At 47.2% G+C, this 20,217-nt stretch overlaps 1 protein-coding gene across 1 annotated transcript in view; it reads right to left on the bottom strand.

Annotated features, from left to right (window-relative positions):
* The window catches only part of LOC137847010 (transcription factor RFX3-like), a 236,061-nt gene that overhangs the window by 19,161 nt on the left and 196,683 nt on the right, over positions 1-20,217 (bottom strand). Inside the window, exon 12 of the mRNA XM_068665209.1 lies at positions 2,566-2,663. Within this exon, the coding sequence (XP_068521310.1) occupies positions 2,566-2,663 (98 nt within the window). The remainder of the gene's footprint in view (positions 1-2,565; positions 2,664-20,217) is intronic.

Genomic DNA, 20,217 nt, shown 5'->3' on the forward strand with positions numbered 1-20,217 from the left:
TTTGGTGTCATTGGCAAACTTGCTCAAAATACCTTCTATTCCTACATCCAGATCGTTTATAAAAATATTGAAAAGTACCGGCCCTAAAATGGAGCCTTGAGGGACCCCACTGGTGACCGCCCGCCAGCCTGACGCAGCGCCATTCACCATAACCCTTTGGGCCCTGCCTGTTAGCCAATTGCTCACCCATCGTATGATGTTTTTATTTAGCTGTATGGTGGACATTTTGTCCAGTAGGATCCTATGGGAAACCGTGTCAAAAGCCTTGCTGAAGTCCAAAAAAATCACATCAGCTGGTTTCCCTTGGTCCACCATACGGGTGATCTTATCATAAAAGGAAATCAGGTTAGTTAGGCAGGACCTACCCTTCACAAACCCATGCTGGCTGGGACCAATGACTGCTTTGTCCCCCAGGTGCGCCTCAATAAGTTCGAGAACCATCTTCTCCATGATTTTACCAGGCACTGACGTGAGACTGACAGGCCTGTAATTGCTAGGGTCTTCTTTCTGACCCTTCTTGAAAATCGGCACAACATTTGCCAGCTTCCAGTCTACCGGGACCTCTCCAGACTCCCAGGATCGTTGAAAAATAATTGAGAGAGGTTCCGCGATGACGTCCGCCAGCTCTTTCAGCACCCGGGGATGAATCCCATCCGGACCCATGGACTTGTAGGGATCCAGGTGGAGTAGCAAATCCCGCACACGTTCAGGGTCGGTTGGGAGTTTGTCATCCCCACCGTCCCGGTCCTCCAGCTCGGGGCACCCTGGGTCCCGAAGCCCATCATCGGCATTGAAGACAGAGGCAAAGAAGGCGTTAAGCGTCTCTGCTTTGCCTATGTCATCGTCTGTGAGAAGACCTTCCCTATCAAGGAGCGGCCCTATGTATTCTTTAGTTCTCCTTTTTCCATTCACATATCTAAAAAAACCCTTTTTATTTTCTCTCACAGACACAGCCAGCTTCAACTCTAGGTGTGCTTTAGCCACACGAATTTTCTTCCTACAAACACGAACAGCATCCCTGTATTCTTTCCATGTCACCTGGCCCTCCTTCCAGTAGCGAAACACTCTCTGTTTCCGCCTAATCTCCATAAGAATGTTCCTGGTCAGCCACGCCGGCCTCCTGCCGCGCCTGCCTGACTTGCGGTATTTAGGAATTGCCTGATCTTGTGCTTCTAGGAGGCATCACTTAAAGAGTGACCAGCACTGTTGGACATCAAGGCCTTCAAGAGCAGCTTCCCAGGGGACCTTGCTGACTAGTTCCCTGAGCGGCCTGAAGTCCGCCTTCCCCATATCTAGGGATGAGGTTTTGGTGGCACTTTTCCTTCTGTCACCGTAAATTTTGAACTCAACCACTTCATGGTCGCTATGACCGAGGCGGCCACCAATCACCACATCTCCCACCAGACCCTCTCTGTTTTCCAGCAACAGGTCAAGGAGGGCGCCTTTCCTAGTTGGCTCCGTTAGCACCTGCACCAAGAAGTTATCATCTAGGTGCTTCATGAACCTCCTGGACTTGCTCGTGTCAGCCGTGTGGCACTCCCAGTTAACGTCTGGCAAGTTGAAGTCCCCCATAAGGACAAGGGGAGTTAATCTCGAGGCCTCTCTTAGTTCTGTAAAGAATAATTTATCGGCGCTATCGTCCTGTCCAGGCGGTCTGTAATAGACTCCCACAACGAGATCCCCTTTATTCGTTCGTCCTTTGATCCTTACCCAGAGGCTCTCAACTTTGCCATCGCCGACCTGGAGTTCCACACAGTCCAGCCCCTGCTTCACATACATCGCCACCCCACCACCTCGCTTACCCTGCCTGTCCCTCCTGAAGAGCCTGTAACCATCTATCGCAACACCCCAGTCACAGGACTCATCCCACCAGGTTTCGCTTATGCCGATGATGTCGTAGTTGCGGGACTGGGCCAGGACTTCTAGCTCATCCATTTTATTCCTCATACTGCGTGCGTTCGTGTAGAAGCATTTCAGGTGCGTCTCCTTACACTCAGCACCTTGTGGATCTAACCGAAGGACCTCACTGGCACACAGCCCCTCTGATTCTAGCATACCATCCCTTAGGTCTTCACCGGCGTGCCTGGTTTTAGCCCTTTCCCCCTTCGACTCTAGTTTAAAGCCCTATCTATCAGCCCTGCCAACTCCTGACCAAAGATCCTTACCCCTCTCCGAGAGAGGCCCTTCCCATTCGGTGCCATCAGGCCCGGCGTAGCATAGACCTTCCCGTGGTCAAAGAACCCAAAGTTCTGCCGGTCACACCAGTCTCGAAGCCACGAGTTTATGCGAACAGCACGCCTTTCAGCTTCGATCCCCCCTATCGAAAGGACAGAGGCAAACACAACCTGCGCGCCTGAACCTCTAAGTTGTCGCCCCAAATCCCTAAAGTCTCTTTTGATCGCCTCCAGACTTCTTTTTGCTACTTCATCGCTACCAGCCTGAAAGACCAGTAGCGGGTAGTAGTCAGTGGGCCGTAGAAGTTAAAATGTTACTACTTTCAGATTTTAAATGACATTCAGTGTACATTTGCATAAAGTAATGAAAAGTGCAGTAAGCTTTGTTTACCTTGGTTTCTATCATTCTCTGTGGAATATCGTTCATGGCACTGGAAAGCCAACCTTCAATGCTTTTTGCAAAATTGCGAATGGCTTGGGTCAAGGCACCTAAACATTAAAGAACAAAAATACAGTGAAAAATGTAGCAAGTTAACTCTCTTGAAATCACTTGTATCCTCAGTATTTAAATATTCCACACTGAGATATGCTGCATTTATTGGCTCAGAGACTTATCCAATCTACGTTTGGATCCCTCCCAATACAAAGAAGGATGTTGATAAACTGGAGCAAGTTCAGCAGAGGGCCATCGACATGATCAGGTAGCTGGAGCACATCCCCTATGAGGAGAGGCTGAGAGAACTAGGCTTGTTCAGCCTGAGCAAAAGAAAGTTTTGGCGAGCCTAATAGCAGCCTTTCAACACCTACAAGGTCAGCAAGAAGATGAAATAAGACTCTTCACAATGATGCATGGCAGGGGGGTGATACACATCAGACATAAATTGAAACAAGAGAGTTTTCATAATTCTCTATCAAAGAATAATCCAATGGCATTCCTTGGGAATACGGCATTCCATATAACATCTCATAAGGTGAGATACCCGTTTCACTATGGGGCATAGTCCTAATATTCAATAATGCCAATGGCAAACATTTTATCCAAGACAGTTGGGTTTCAATCATTAATTTAGCCAATTGTTGTTTAATCGTTTGATTCATTCTCTCAACTCATCCTGAACTTTGTGGATGCCATGGAGTATGGTATTCCCATTTAATGCCTAGGGCTGTGGTTTAGTCCCGTAACACCTTAGATGTGAAACGTGTCCCATGGTCAGTGGACCTGTTAAGGTAGAAGTCCAAGGTCCCTGTCAATCCTGCCTGCAGCCTAAGACAATTTCTTTCTGACATCAGGGGCCAATTGCCCTAGAAAGAGGCTAGCCAATTGCCTCTGTTTGTATTCCGAAGCCAGGTCCAAATTCTTTTTGTTTGTTTGTTTTGCTTTCACAGAATCACAGAATTGTCTAGGTTGGAAGAGAAATCAGAGGCACGAATCAGATGAACACATTTCTCAAAATCTTTAGTCACAGGAGGAAAACTGCACCAAAACTTCAGCCCTGGATATGGGGAGAGCAGACTTCACAGTGCTCAGGGAACTAGTTAGTAAGGTCCCCTGGGAAACTGCTTTTGAAGACATCGAGCTCCATCAGTCCTGGTCATTTTTGGAGTACCACTTCTTAAGAGCACAGAAACAGGCAATTCCAAAAAGTTGGAAGTCAAGCAGGTGGGGCAGAAGGTCATTTTGGCTGAGCGGGGATCTTCTTCTAGAACTTAGGTGGAAATGCCTGCCATTGCAGTCGTGAATAAATTACTACTTTATTAAGATCCTCGCCTGAGCCTAAGTTATTGGCTACGGAGTGCTTCTCACACTGTTGACCCAGAACCAGGGAAAGAGAAAACCTATTCCCTGATGATAATAAAAACAAAAGAATATCCAAAATTGATACCAATTCGGCAACTACTGACTCGATTGGAAATGAAAGCACGAATTAATACCATGAAAAAGGAAATGGGGGATTGTGAAGTATGTTCATCTGATTCGTGTCAATATGGAACAATGCTAGGGCCTCATAATGAAATGTGACCTTGTGTCTTACATACCCTTGTATAAATAGCCACAAGTCCAAGAGAAACAGAGTGGTTAGTGTATATAGTTCTTGTATCTTGCAAAAGAAGGGTCTAGCAGTTCGTGTCGATAGAGGGTTTGAAGGGTAAACCTTGAGACTCGAGTCTGGGAGATAAGAGAATAGGGGGGAGTTTCTTGAGATAACTGATGACTATTGCACGAGACACAACTTTCTGACATCTGGCCCAGAGACTACTAAATAAGGAGAGGGGGGGAAGCTGAAGAATGACCGAAGGACAAAGCCTGGGAGGAAGACTACGAGCCTTCAGTATGAGCGACCCCCAGAGGGACCACAGAGACTGATATGTATGCGTCCGTGGGATGGTTCGGGTCCTGGGAAACTAATTATAATAACCCTGCCTTTTCCAAAAGTGGTGATGAATATGTATTAGCCTAGGAGCATAAAAAACAGATGCCTGATGTAACTGGTGTGCTTCTTGGTGGAGCAGAGACTCCCAGCGCACCCAGCACTGTTTGCTTACCTCTATTCGTTTAATAAATTGTAAACTTTGATTGTAACCCTATTTGGGACTTAGCCATTTATTACAGGAGCACCTTTCTCAGAGGGGGAAAAGGATTTTTGCCCAGGATTTGGGCTCTTGGGTCAGGCTCAAAGGATGATGACACCAATGAATTATTCTTTAAGGAATATAGCTGAGACAATCTCCCAGCCTGTAGTGTTGCATGGGGTTATTTCATTGAAAATGCAAGACTTGGCATTTATCATAGTTAAACTTCATGAGGATCCCATCAGCTCATTTCTCCATCCTTTCCAGGTCCCTCTAACCTCCAGCATATTGAACACTCTCCGTCAATATCTGCAAACTTGCTGAGAGTGCACTCTGTTCCATCTACCAGGTCAATAATGAAGACCTTAAACAATACTGGTCCCAGTACTGATTCCTGAAGGACCCCACTAGTTACTGGCACCCAGCTGGACTTTGCAACACTGATCACAGAATTGTTTAGGTTGGAAGGGACCTCTTGAGATCATAGAATCATAGAATCATAGAATCATAGAATATCCTGAGTTGGAAGGGACCCTTAAGGATCATCAAGTCCAACTCTTGACACCGCACAGGTCTACCCAAGTTCAGACCATGTGACTAAGTGCACAGTCCAATCTCTTCTTAAATTCAGTCAGGCTCGGTGCAGTGACCACTTCCCTGGGGAGCCTGTTCCAGTGTGCAACCACTCTCTCTGTGAAGAACCCCCTCCTGATGTCAAGCCTAAACTTCCCCTGCCTCAGCTTAACCCCGTTCCCGTGGGTCCTGTCACTGGTGGCATCTACTCCAACCCCTCTGCTCAAATCAGGGTCACCCAGAATAGGTTGCTCAGGGCCTCCATTAAGAAAGAAAAGCTGGGTTATTGTCATTGGTGACAGCCTTCAGAGGGGAACAGACGGCCCAATATGCCAACCAAACTCACCTCCTATAGAAGTTTGCTGCCTCCCTGGAGCCTGTGTTAAAAGTGTTACAAGAAAACTTCCGAGCCTGGTGGTACAGCCCTCGGATTATTATCCATTATTGTTTTTTCATGTAGGCAGCAATGAAGTTGCGACAAGAAGTCCAAGGGCCATCAAAAGAGACTTCAGGGCCTTGGGATGATCGGTTAAGGGATCAGGAGCACAGGTAGTGTTTTCTTCTATCCTTCCAGTTGCAGGGAACGATACTGGAAGAAACATGCAGACTCACCTTATCAAAACCTGTCTCCAAGGCTGGTGGCACAGGCAGATTGTTTGTTTGTTTGTTTGTTTGTTTTATCACGGGATGGTCTACACGACACCAGACCTGCTGGCATGTGATGGGATGCACCTTTCTCAAAGAGGGAAAAGGATTTTTACTCAAGAGTTAGCAGGGCTGATCAAAAGAGCTTTACGCTAGAGTTGAAGGGTATAATGGATAAAAACAGGCTCGCTGGTGATAAGCTATGGGATGGCACGCCAAAATTTGAGGGACTGCATGCTAGCGAGATCCTTTAGTCTGCTCCACAAGGTGCTGGGTGGGTATGCTGAAGCACATTTGAAATGTCTCTACACCAATGCACACAGCATGAGGAACAAGCAAGAGGAGCTAGAAGCCTTGGCTCAGTCCCAGAGCTATGACATCATTGGCATAAGAGAAAGCTGGTGAAAAGAGTCCTGTGACTGGTATGTTACGGTGGACGGTTATAGGCTCTTCAGAAAGGATAGGCAGAACAGATGAGGCAAGGGGGTGGCACTGTATGTAATGCAGGGGCGGGACTATACAGAGCTTACAACTGGCGATGATGAGGATGAGAGCCTCTGGGTAAGGATTAAGGGACAAGCAAATGAAGTGGATGTTGCTGTGGGAGTATACTACAGACCACCATTACAGGATGACGACACTGATGAATTATTCTTTAAGGAACTGAGAAATACTTCTAAATCAGCTGTCCTTGTCCTTATGGGGGACTTCGATCTGCCAAATGTCAACTGGGAATAATACTTGATACCAGCAGGTCCAGGAGATTCCTAAAACACATTGATGATAACTTCTTGGTACTGATACCGAACGAGCCGACTAGGAAAGGAGCCCTCCTAGACTTGCTGCTTGTAAACAGGGAGGGTCTCATGGCTGAAGTGGTGATTGGCTTCTTCGCCTCTGTCTTCAATGCTGATGATGGGCCCTGGGACCCCAGTTACCCTGAGTTGGAGGACCATGACTATGGGAACGATAAAATCCCAGCCAACCCTGAACCTGTGCGGGACCTGCTGCTCCAGTTGGATGTATACAAGTCTCTGGGGCCCAATGGGATTCATCCCAGGGTACTCAAAGAGTATGGAGAAGATTATTCTGGGAGTTATTGAAAAACACCTGAAGGGCAATGCAGTCATTGGTCACAGCCAACACAGGTTCAGGAGGAGAAGGTCCTGTTTAACGAACTTAATTTCCTTTTATGACAAGGTCACCCACCTAGCTGACCAAGGGAAGCCAGTTGATGTAATCTTTTTGGATTTTGGCAAAGCTTTTGATACTGTTTCTCACAGTGTCCTTCTGGATAAAATGTCCAGCATACAGCTAGATAAATAATACGATGGGTGAACAACTGGATGATGGGTTGGACTCAAAGGTTTATGGTACATGGGGTTACATCAGGCTGGTGGCCAGTCACTAGTGGGGTTCCACAGGGCTCCATTTTGGGGACAGTTCTCTTTACTGTTTTCATAAATGACTTGGTTGCAGGATTTGAAGGTATACTGGGTAAGTTTGTGGACGACACTAAATTGGGAGGAACAGCTGACTCCCTCGAGGTTAGAGTGGTCTTTCAGAGTGATGTCGACAAGTTAGAGGGCTGGGCAGTCACCAACAATATGAAGTTTAACAAGAACAAGTGCTGTATTCTGCACCTGGGAAGGGGCAACCCTGGCTATACGTACAGACTAGGGGATGAGAGGCTGGAGAGCAGCCCCGTAGAAAGGGATCTGGGGGTTGTGGTCGACAACAAGTTGAATATGAGTCAAAAGTGTGCTCTGGAAGCCAAAAGGGCCAACCATATCTTGGGGTGCATCAAGCACGGCATTGCTAGCCAGTCAAGAGAAGTGATTGTCCCATGCTACTCTGCGCTGGTGTGGCCTCACCTTGAGTACTGCATACAGTTTTGGGTGCCACAATATAAGAAGGACATAAAACCATTAGAGAGTGTCCAAAGAAGTTCTGTGAAGATGGTGAGGGGTCTAGAGTGAAAGACGTATGAGGAGCGGCTGAAGTCACTTGGATTGTTCAGCCTGGAGAAGAGGAGACTGAGGGGAGACCTCATCACAGTCTACAGCTTCTTCACAAGGGGAAGTGGAGGGGTAGGTGCTGATCTCTTCTCACTGGTGACCAGCGATAGGACCTGAGGGAACATCTTGAAGCTGTGTCAGGGCTGGTTGTATATTAGGAAAAGGTTCTTTGCTGAGAGGGTAGTCGGGCATTGGAACAGGCTCCCCGGGGAAGTAAGTGGTCATGGCACTGAGCCTGCCAGAGTTCAAGAAGTGTTTGGTCAATGCTCTCAGACGTACTGTCTGATATTTGGGTGGTCCTTTGGGGACCCAGGAGTTGGACTCAATGATCTTTGTGGGTCCCTTCCAACTCGGGATATTTTATCATTCTATGATTATTCGTATCCTCCCTTCAGGTATTTATACACATTGATAAGATCCCCCCTGAGCCTTCTGTTCTCTAGGCTGAACAGTCCCAACTCTCTCAGACTCCCCTCATAGGATAGGTGCTCCAGTCCCTTAATCATTGTTATTAATCATCTTTGCTGGAGTCTTTCCAGTATATCCATGCCTCTCTTGCACACTGAGGAGACCAGAACTGGATACAGGACTCCAGGTGTGGGCACACCAGCACTAAGTAGAGGGGAAGGATCACCTCCTGTGACTGGCTGGCAATGTTTTGCCTAATGCAACGCAGGATATAATTAGCCTTTTTAGTGTCAAGGGCACACTGCTGGTTCACATTCAACTTGGTGTCCAGCAGGACTCCCTGGGCCTTTTCTTCCGATCTGCCTTCCAGCTGGGTGACCCCCAACATGTACTGGTGCATGAGGTTGTTCCTCCCCAGGTGCAGGACTTGTCACTTCTCCTTGTCGAAGTGCATGAGGTTCCTGTCAGCCCATTTCTCCAGCCTGTCCAGGTCCCTCTGGATGGCAGCATGATCCTCTGGCGTATCAGCCACTCTCCTAGTTTTGTGTTGTCTGCAAAAATGCTGATGGTGCATTCTGCCCCATCGTCCAGATCATTAATGAAGAAGTTGAATGGGATTGGACCCGGTGTGTACTCCTGGTCCTGGACTGGCCTCCAAATAGACTCTGTGTCATTCCGTGCTACTGTGACCTCCTCTTTGAGGATGGAGGACTGCTTGGGAAGCAGTATCCACCTGAGCAAGTAGAGCAAAAGCATCTTTGCCAACAGGCTGGCCAACCTGGTAAGAAGAACTTTATAATAGGAATGATGGGGGAGGGATGGCCATCAGTCAAGTAGGGTTTTCTACCCACAGAATGGGTAGGAAAGCAAAGAATGTTAGGTAAACAGGAGAGAACTCATAATCAACAAAATGAGGCTAAAAGGGGCCCAATTCCAGCATATGAACAGAAGGAAATGTCAGGATAACAGCATTATGGAAAAGCTCTCACGCCCTTTTGGGGAAATAAGTAAGAGTGGGTGCCTCTTTGAAGTGCCTGTACAATAATGCATGCAGCGTGGGGCAAAGCAGGAGGAATTAGAGGTCTGCGAGCAGTTGCAAGGCTATGATCTCAGGGATCAAAAATATTGTACAGCACTGGAGTGTTGCAATGGATCAATTTAGGAAGCCTCTTTAGGAAGGACAAGCCAGGAAGACTCTTTGTGAGAAAGGAACTGGAATGCATGGACCTTCTCCTAGGGATGGATGATGAGCCAGATGAGAGCTTAGGGGTTAGGGTTAGACAGCAGACGAATGTGGGTTATCTTGTGGGTGTCTGATACAGACTGCCTGATCAGAAAGAAGTTGATGAGTCCTTCTTCAGGCATCTGCAATAAGCCATGTGTTTGCAGGCTCTAGTTCTCATGGGAGACTCGAACCACCCCAATATCTGCCAAAAGTCAAAGTACAGGGAATACTGTAAACAATGCGTTAAACTTATTTAGTTCTTTAAGGAAAAAATCTTTTTTTTTTTCCTTTTTCTTTTTTTCTTGAAAAATACTATGTAAAACATAGAATGTGATCTTTTAATGTGATCTGAATCCTGTCAGTTTGACCTCAGTGCCAGGGAAGCTCATGGAGCAGATCCTCTTGGGAGTCATCACGCGGCACTTGAAGGGCAAGCAGGCGATCAGGCCCAGTCAGCATGGGTTTATGGAAGGCAGATCCTGCTTGACGAACCTGATCTCCTTCTATGACAAAGTGACGCGCTGGGTGGACGAGGGAAAGGCTGTGGATGTGGTCTACCTTGACTTCAGCAAGGCTTTTGACACCGTCTCCCACAGCATTCTCCTCAAGAAACTGGCTGCTCTTGGCTTGGACTGGCGCACGCTTCGTTGGGTTAAAAACTGGCTGGATAGCCGGGCCCAAAGAGTCGTGGTAAATGGAGTCAAGTCCAGTTGGAGGCCAGTCACTAGTGGCGTCCCCCAGGGCTCGGTGCTGGGGCCGGAACTCTTCAACATCTTCATCAATGATCTGGACGAGGGCATTGAGTGCACCCTCAGTAAGTTTGCAGATGACACCAAGTTAGGTGCGTGTGTCGATCTGCTCGAGGGTAGGAAAGCTCTGCAGGAGGATCTGGATAGGCTACACCGATGGGCTGAGGTCAACTGCATGAAGTTTAACAAGGCCAAGTGCTGGGTCCTGCACCTGGGGCGCAATAACCCCAAGCAGAGCTACAGGCTGGGAGATGAGTGGTTGGAGAGCTGCCAGGCAGAGAAGGACCTGGGAGTGATGGTGGACAGTCGGCTGAATATGAGCCAGCAGTGTGCTCAGGTGGCCATGAAGGCCAACAGCATCCTGGCTTGTATCAGAAACAGCGTGACCAGCAGGGCTAGGGAGGTGATCGTCCCCCTGTACTCGGCTCTGGTGAGGCCGCACCTCGAGTACTGTGTTCAGTTTTGGGCCCCTCGCTACAAGAAGGACATCGAGGTGCTTGAGCGGGTCCAAAGAAGGGCGACGAAGCTGGTGAGGGGCCTGGAGAACAAGTCCTACGAGGAGCGGCTGAGGGAGCTGGGCTTGTTCATCCTGGAGAAGAGGAGGCTCAGGGGCGACCTTATCGCTCTCTACAGATACCTTAAAGGAGGCTGTAGAGAGGTGGGGGTTGGCCTGTTCTCCCACGTGCCTGGTGACAGGACGAGGGGGAACGGGCTAAAGTTGTGCCAGGGGAGGTTTAGGTTAGATGTTAGGAAGAGCTTCTTTACTGAAAGGGTTGTGAGGCATTGGAACAGGCTGCCCAGGGAGGTGGTGGAGTCACCATCCCTGGAAGACTTTAAAAGACGTTTAGATGTAGAGCTTAGGGATATGGTTTAGTGGGGACTGTTAGTGTTAGGTTAGAGGTTGGACTCGATGATCTTGAGGTCTCTTCCAACCTAGAAATTCTGTGATTCTGTGATTTTTCACCTCATCATGCTAAACAATATATAGGGGTGGCTAGCCGGGGGGAGGGGGCCGGACTGCTCGGGGTGAGGCTGGGCATCGGTCAGCGGGTGGTGAGCAATTGCATTGTGCATCACTTGTTTGTACATACTATTATTACTTACCTATTATCACCATTGTATTATTATTATTATTATTATTATTGTTATTATTTTTGTTATTATTATTTTCCTGTCTTATTAAACTGTCTTTATCTCAACTCACGGGCTTCACTTTCCATTTCTCTCCCCCGTCCCAGAGAGGGAGGGGGGAGGGTGAGCGAACGGCTGTGTAGTGTTTAGCTGCCGGCCGGGTTAAACCACAACAGTCTTTTTGGCGCCCAATGTGGGGCTTGAAAGTTTGAGATAACGGCAGATCTGACCAGAGTGTGTTAAACTAAAATTGGTATAAGTATTAGACCTGCTTAATAGTCACTTGTCATAATGCTGATTGTTTTAATCTCAACTCTGCTGCGCCTGTTTTCCAAATTGAGTATTATAGCACATGATTTTCCCTATTTGCTCTCTGTAGTGTTGTTTATCCTCTCCGGGCCCTGGTTTCAGATCATTATGGTACTGAGTGTTGTAGCAGTGGCTTATGAGACGATGAGATATCTGGTCATGACTCTAACTTGGTATTTGTACTCAGTAACATCGTCGACTCTGTACTTTGGAAACTGTATCTTGGAAACTATTAGCAATTATACCTATTGTTTTTTTCCATTAGGGAGTCAATCTGTGGAGGGGAAAGGGGAAGATATTTTTTCTTACTTGATCACTCTCCCTTCCTCCTTCACCACCCTCTTATCCTCCGAGCTTGTTACAATAGCTCTCCAAGATATTGAATATTCTTGGGATACTCAGACCAGCATAGTCTTGTTGTTCTGCCTCCTGAATGCAATTCAGATTCTGCTTAAAGTTAAACAACTACTTAGGAAGCTTATCCGGAGATCTGCCCGGAGGCAGTATAGTTGTGGGTGGCAGGGAGTATGGGAGGATATGGGCAGGCATCTAGAGCAGTTGGCACCCCCAGTGTTTTGGAAATTCACCCCTGAACAACTTCACAATCCTCAAAAACTGGCAGAATGCTTGAAAAAAAGGTGTAATGACTCTGGCAGTTCCAAAGTAACACAGATCATTGTAACGTGCTGGGGCCTGGCTCATGCCTATCGAGCTGCCATTGATACTGCTATCAACTTAGTGACAGACCCTGCGGCCACTCCAAGCCCTGTGACAGATCCAACGGCCACTGTGACCCCTACGGTGGACCCTGCAGCTGCTCCAGTCCCAGCTCCTGCAGCCGCTCCAGTTCCAGCTCCTGCAGCCGCTCCAGTCCCAGCTCCTGCAGCCGCTCCAGTTCCAGCTCCTGCAGCCGCTCCAGTTCCAGCTCCTGCCACTACTCCAATTCCAGCTCCTGCAGCCGCTCCAGCTCTGGTTCCTGCGGCTGCTCCAGCTCCTGCAGCTGCTCCAGCTCCTGTGGCTGTGTCAGAGAAATGAGCGGTAGCAGTGCAAGTTGACCCTGCAGAGGGTATTCCAACCCCTGTGGCAGACCCTGTAACGGGGTCAGAGAAACGAGCTGTAGCAGTGCAAGTTGACCCTTCAGAGGGTATTCCAACCCCTGTGGCAGACCCTGTAACAAGGTCAGAGAAACGAGCAGTAGCAGTGCAAGCTGCCCCTGTAGAGAAGGTGAAAAAATGGTATAGAGATTCAGGTCGTTTAGAACGCAGAGAGTCTTCTGCCAAATCTAGGTATAGAGACGACGGAGACGACGACGACGCTGGGCCATCAAGGATTCAGGAGGAGGAAGATGAGGATGCCGAAAAATCAACAGTAACTACCTGAAGCCTAAACGAGCGCGAGCTACGAGATGTGCGAAAAGATTTTGGTCGTTGTATAGGTGAGCAGCTTGTCACCTGGCTGCTCCGGTGCTGGGACTCTGGAGCCAATTGTGTGGAATTAGACGGCAGGGAAGCCAAGCGGCTGGGATCCCTTGCTCGAGACGCCGGCATTGACAAAGCAATTGCAGATGGAGCACAATCTCACAGCCTCTGGAGAGGTCTCCTCTCGGCTGTGAGGGAAAGGTATCCCTTCAAGGAAGAACTTTTATGTCTACCAGGCAAGTGGACCACTATGGAGAAGGGAATCCAGTACCTGAGGGAATTAGCCATACGGGAAGTGATTTATGAGGATCCAGACCTCAGACAAACGTCCAAAGATCCAGATGAAGTCAGGTGTACACGACCCATGTGGCGGAAGTTTGTACGGAGTGCACCATCATCATATGCCAGCTCATTGGCAATAATGGCCTGGAAAGAGGATAAGGAACCCACAGTGGATGAAGTGGCTAAACAACTCCGGCAGTATGAAGAAAGTCTCTCCTCTTCCTTACAGGCCTATGTCTCAGCTGTGGAGAAACTTTCTGAAAAGGTTCACCAACTTGAAGAGAGATTATTCTCCTCCCCACCTGTACAAAGCAGTGTCTCAGCTATCAGGGGTAGGCGTTCATCCACACAAGGAAGACGATATGGTGGGTACTCACCCCGTGCCACCCTGTGGTTTAACTTACGAGACCATGGAGAGGACATGAGAAAATGGGATGGAAAATCTACCGCAACCCTAGAGGCATGGGTACGTGAGTTGCAAAAGAAAACAATCGGGAAAAAGGGATTCTCTGAAAATTTTGCTGCTCCAACTTCCAGCAGACAGTCTTTCAAACACAGAAACGAAGAAGATCCTGACCAGGATTAGGGGGGCCCTGCCTCCAGCCAGGGGGAGGAAAGGGACAATCGAGTTTATTGGACTGTGTGGATTCGATGGCCTGGCATGTCAGACGCACAGAAGTATAAGGCTTTAGTAGACACCGGTGCACAATGTACTCTAATGCCATCGAGCTATAAAGGACCAGAGTCCATCTGTATTTGTGGAGTGACAGGGGGATCTCAGCAGTTGACTGTATTGGAGGCTGAAGTGAGTCTGACTGGGAATGAGTGGGAAAAGCACCGCATTGTGACTGGCCCGGATGCTCCATGTATCCTTGGCATAGACTATCTTAGAAGAGGATATTGCAAGGACCCAAAAGGGTTCCGGTGGGCTTTTGGTATAGCTGCCTTAGAGACAGAGGGCATTAAACAATTATCTACCTTGCCTGGTCTCTCAGAGGACCCCTCTGTTGTGGGGTTGCTGAGGGTCGAAGAACAGCAAGTGCCAATTGCTACCACAACTGTGCACCGGCGGCAATATCATAGAATCATAGAATCATAGAATATCCTGAGTTGGAAGGGACCCTTAAGGATCATCAAGTCCAACTCTTGACACCGCACAGGTCTACCCAAAAGTTCAGACCATGTGACTAAGTGCACAGTCCAATCTCTTCTTAAATTCAGACAGGCTCGGTGCAGTGACCACTTCCCTGGGGAGCCTGTTCCAGTGTGCAACCACTCTCTCTGTGAAGAACCCCCTCCTGATGTCAAGCCTAAATTTCCCCTGCCTCAGCTTAACCCCGTTCCTGCGGGTCCTGTCACTGGTGTTAATGGAGAAAAGGTCTCCTGCCTCTCGACACCCCCTTACGAGGAAGTTGTAGACTGTGATGAGGTCTCCCCTCAGCCTCCTCTTCTCCAGGCTGAACAGGCCCAGTGCCCTCAGCCGTTCCTCGTACGTCTTCCCCTCCAGGCCTTTCACCATCTTCGTAGCCCTCCTCTGGACACTCTCCAACAGTTTCATGTCCTTTTTATACTGTGGTGCCCAGAACTGCACACAGTACTAACCGCACTAACCGAGACTCCCTGATTCCCATCCATAAGCTAATTTGTCAATTGGAGAACCACGGAGTGATCAGCAAGACTCATTCACCTTTCAATAGTCCCATATGGCCAGTGCGAAAGTCTAATGGCGAGTGGAGACTAACAGTGGACTATCGTGGTCTGAACAAAGTGACGCCACCACTGAGTGCTGCAGTGCCGGACATGCTGGAACTTCAGTACGAACTTGAATCGAAGGCAGCCAAGTGGTACGCCACAATTGATATCACTAATGCATTTTTCTCCATCCCTCTAGCAGCAGAGTGCAGGCCACAATTTGCTTTCACTTGGAGGGGAGTCGAATATACTTGGAATCGACTGCCCCAGGGGTGGAAACACAGCCCTACCATTTGTAATGGACTGATCCAGTCTGCGCTAGAGCAGGGGGAAGCTCCTGAACACCTGCAGTACATCGATGACATTATTGTGTGGGGTGACACAGCAGAGGAAGTTTTCGAGAAAGGGAAGAAAATAGTCCAAATCCTTCTGAAAGCCGGTTTTGCCATAAAACAAAATAAAGTCAAAGGACCTGCACGAGAGATCCAGTTTTTAGGAATAAAATGGCAAGATGGACGTCGTCAAATCCCAATGGATGTGATCAACAAAATAACAGCTATGTCTCCACCAACCAACAAAAAAGAAACACAGACTTTCCTAGGTGTTGTGGGGTTTTGGAGAATGCACATCCCAAATTACAGTCTGATTGTAATCCCGCTCTACCAAGTAACCCGTGAGAAGAATGAGTTTGAATGGGGCCCTGAACAACGACAAGCCTTTGAACAAATCAAGCAGGAAATAGTCCATGCAGTAGCCCTTGGGCCAGTTCGAACAGGACCAGATGTAAAGAATGTGCTCTACACTGCAGCCGGGGAGAACGGCCCCACCTGGAGCCTCTGGCAGAAAGAACCTGGGGAAACTCGAGGTCGGCCCCCGGGGTTTTGGAGTCGGGGATACAGAGGATCTGAGGCCCGCTATACTCCAACTGAAAAGGAGATATTGGCAGCATACGAAGGAGTTCGATCTGCTTCGGAGGTGGTCGGTACTGAAGCGCAGCTCCTTCTAGCACCCCGATTGCCGGTACTAGGCTGGATGTTCAAGGGAAGGGTCCCCTCTACGCATCATGCAACTGATGCTACATGGAGCAAGTGGGTTGCACTGACTACTCAGCGGGCTCAAATAGGAAACCCCAGTCGCCCAGGAATATTGGAAGTGATTATGGACTGGCCAGAAGGAAAATACTTTGGGATATCATCAGAGGAGGAGGTGGGTCGTGCTGAAGAAGCCCCACTGTACAACCAGTTACCAGAGAATGAAAAGAAATATGCCCTGTTCACTGATGGGTCCTGTCGTATTGTGGGGAAGCATCGGAGATGGAAGGCTGCTGTATGGAGTCCTACGTGACGAGTTGCAGAAGCTGCTGAGGGAGAAGGTGAATCGAGTCAGTTTGCAGAAGTGAAGGCCATTCAGCTGGCTTTAGACATTGCTGAACGAGAAAAATGGCCAGTTCTCTATCTCTACACTGATTCATGGATGGTAGCAAATGCCCTGTGGGGATGGTTACAGCAATGGAAGCAAAACAACTGGCAGCATAGGGGCAAACCCATCTGGGCTGCTGCATTGTGGCAAGATATTGCTGCTCGGGTAGAGAACCTGGCTGTGAAAGTACCCAACGTAGATGCTCATGTGCCCAGGAATCGGGCTACTGAAGAACATCAAAACAACCAGCAGGTGGATCAGGCTGCTAAGATTGAAGTAGCTCAGGTGGACCTGGATTGGCAGCATAAAGGTGAATTATTTATAGCCCAATGGGCCCATGACACCTCAGGCCATCAAGGCAGAGATGCAACATACAGATGGGCTCGTGATCGAGGGGTGGACCTGACCATGGACGCTATAGAACAGGTGATTCATGACAGTGAAACATGTGCTGCAATCAAGCAAGCCAAACGGTCAAAGCCTCTTTGGTATGGAGGACGATGGCTGAAATATAAATATGGAGAGGCCTGGCAGATTGATTACATCACACTCCCTCAAACTCGCAATGGCAAGCGCCACGTACTTACAATGGTGGAAGCAACCACCGGATGGCTGGAAACATATCCTGTGCCTCATGCCACCGCCCGGAACAACATCCTGGGCCTTGAAAAGCAAGTCCTATGGTGACATGGCACCCCAGAAAGAATAGAGTCAGACAATGGGACTCACTTCCGAAACAACCTTATAGACACTTGGGCCAAAGAACATGGTATTGAATGGGTGTATCACATCCCCTATCATGCACCAGCCTCCGGGAATGTTGAACGATACAATGGCCTGTTAAAGACTACCTTGAAAGCAATGGGCGCTGGGACATTCAAAAATTGGGATACGCATTTGGCAAAGGCCACCTGGTTAGTCAATACTAGGGGATCTGCCAACCGATCTGGACCTGCCCAATCAAACCTGTTACGTACTGTAGATGGGGATAAAGTTCCTGTAGTGCATGTAAGAAATATGCTGGGTAAAACAGTCTGGGCTACTCCTGCCTCAGGAAAAGGCAAACCCATTCGTGGAATTGCTTTTGCTCAGGGACCTGGATACACTTGGTGGGTGATGCAAAAGAATGGAGAGGTCCGGTGTGTACCTCAAGGGGATTTAATACTGGGTGAGAATAGCCCATGAATTGAATTGTACCATGTTAATTACCATATAATACTGTATGTTATCACTACCATGCCTACTATAGGTGACTGATTAGAATGTATGGAAAAGAGTGTAACCTGAGCATGACATAAATGGTATGGAATAAGGGGTGGATAGATGTCTTGGTTTCAGTTAGAACAGAATTAATTTTCTTCCTAGTAGCTGGTGGAATGCTGTGTTTTGGCTTAGGATGAGAAGAGTGCTGATAAAACCCCGATGTTTTAATTGTTGCAGAGCAATGCTTATACCAAGCCAAGGACATCTCAGCCTTTTGCTCTGTCCTGCCAACAGGCAGGCTGGGGGTGCAGTAAGAGCTGGGAGGGGACAGACCCAGGACAGGTGACCCAAACTAGCCAAAGGGGTATTCCATACCATCTGACGTCATGCTAAACAATATATAGGGGTGGCTAGCCGGGGGGAGGGGGCCGGACTGCTCGGGGTGAGGCTGGGCATCGGTCAGCGGGTGGTGAGCAATTGCATTGTGCATCACTTGTTTGTACATACTATTATTACTTACCTATTATCACCATTGTATTATTATTATTATTATTATTATTATTATTATTATTATTATTATTATTATTATTGTTATTGTTATTATTATTATTATTATTATTATTATTATTGTTATTGTTATTGTTATTGTTATTGTTATTTTCCTGTCTTATTAAACTGTCTTTATCTCAACTCACGGGCTTCACTTTCCATTTCTCTCCCCCGTCCCAGAGAGGGAGGGGGGAGGGTGAGCGAACGGCTGTGTAGTGTTTAGCTGCCGGCCGGGTTAAACCACAACAGTATGGAAAGAAGCACCTCAGTGGCAACTTGATTTCAGAAAACAAAAAAAAGTATTGAGCAATGAAGAAAGAGGAACTATAGCTATAAATGAAGAGGAGCTCTAAATTCTAGCGAAATAGTATTCCCGCTTTTTAGCTAAACTTTGTTGTTAGAGGACAGTGACGTACAGAGTGATCATGAAATTCTGATGAATTCTGAAAACAATACATTAATTCAAAAGAATGTGTTGTCCTCTGTCCTTTAAACAGTGGTTAACACACCCAGCCATTGCTAAATGGTGTAGCAAAAAAAGTTACAGGGAGAAAATTTATTTTTGGATGAACATTCAAAACTCTCAGGTTCTCATTTGAAATCTCTCTTGTACTCAAATCTCACAAATAACAAGATTTTGTAGTCTTTCCTGTACTTGTATTTGCTGAAAGCAAGAAATACGATGTGAAAATATGTTGAACATAACTTCTCTGTCTGGGATAGGAACTCCCAAACGAGTTCGTTACTGTCCATCCTGACGCTTGTGAAGGGATAAAAAGGCCATTCTCAGGGAAAAGGTTCTATTGCCAGTAATATACAGTGGCTCTGGTCTTTTGCTTGAATCATCATATAATAATCAGCTTTACTCCCGACTCAAGTACAGTCTGTTTGACTTGTTTTTAAACAAAGAAAATTGGCTTTTTTCCTACACAGTATTTTTTATTCATTACAGGGGCATTAAAAAGTTTTCACAAACATTTTGACTGACAAAAACTTACTTAGAGCTTCTTTTTTAAAAAAACAAAAACAACAAAACAAAGTTTTTTCCTCATTGCTAATTTATTTTATGGTAATATTTATTAGGAAGTTGTGTGACAGTAAATTTTGGGGATTTTTTTTTCAAAATAAAAATACTTAAAATCAGGAAAAGGAAAAAAAGCTGAAACAAAAATAGAATTATCAGTTTATGTATTTACTAAATTAAACAAATTTTCCCATTTTTTGGCCAGCCGCAGTTGGTACTTTTCCCAATTAACCAGAAAAAAAGAAAAGAGAAAAGAAAACAAAAAGAAAATCAAAAATAAAAGAGGCCTGCCTGTGATGGGGTACTTCTTCAAAGGAATACTGCAAATATTTTTCCTGAGTTGCTTCTTAAAACATAACTCTCAAATGTGGCGCCCAAAACTGCACACAGTATACGAGATGAGGCCACACCAGTGCAGAGTAGAGTGGGACAATCACTTCCCAATCACTTGACCAGCTAAGCCATTAGTTCTTGTCCTATCTCTACAGTCCCTGATAAATATGATCTCATCTCATCTAGGACCCCTTTTCCCACAAAAAGTTTAGCACTGATGACCTTTGAGGTCCCTTCCAACCTGGACTGTTTTATAATCACACGGCACTTGCAGGAAAACCAGGCGATCAGGCCCAGTCATCATGAGTTTATGAAAGGCAGGTCCTGCTTGGTAAACCTGATCTCCTGATCTCCTTCTATGACAAAGTGACACGCTTAGTGGATGAGGGAAAGGCCGTGGATGTGGTCTACCTTGAATTCAGCAAGGCTTTTGACACCATTTCCCACAGCATTCTCCTCAAGAAACTGGCTGCTCTTGGCTTGGACTGGCGCAC

Source organism: Anas acuta, chromosome W (genome assembly GCF_963932015.1).
Source record: "Anas acuta chromosome W, bAnaAcu1.1, whole genome shotgun sequence".
In the NCBI taxonomy this organism is placed as follows: domain Eukaryota; kingdom Metazoa; phylum Chordata; class Aves; order Anseriformes; family Anatidae; genus Anas; species Anas acuta.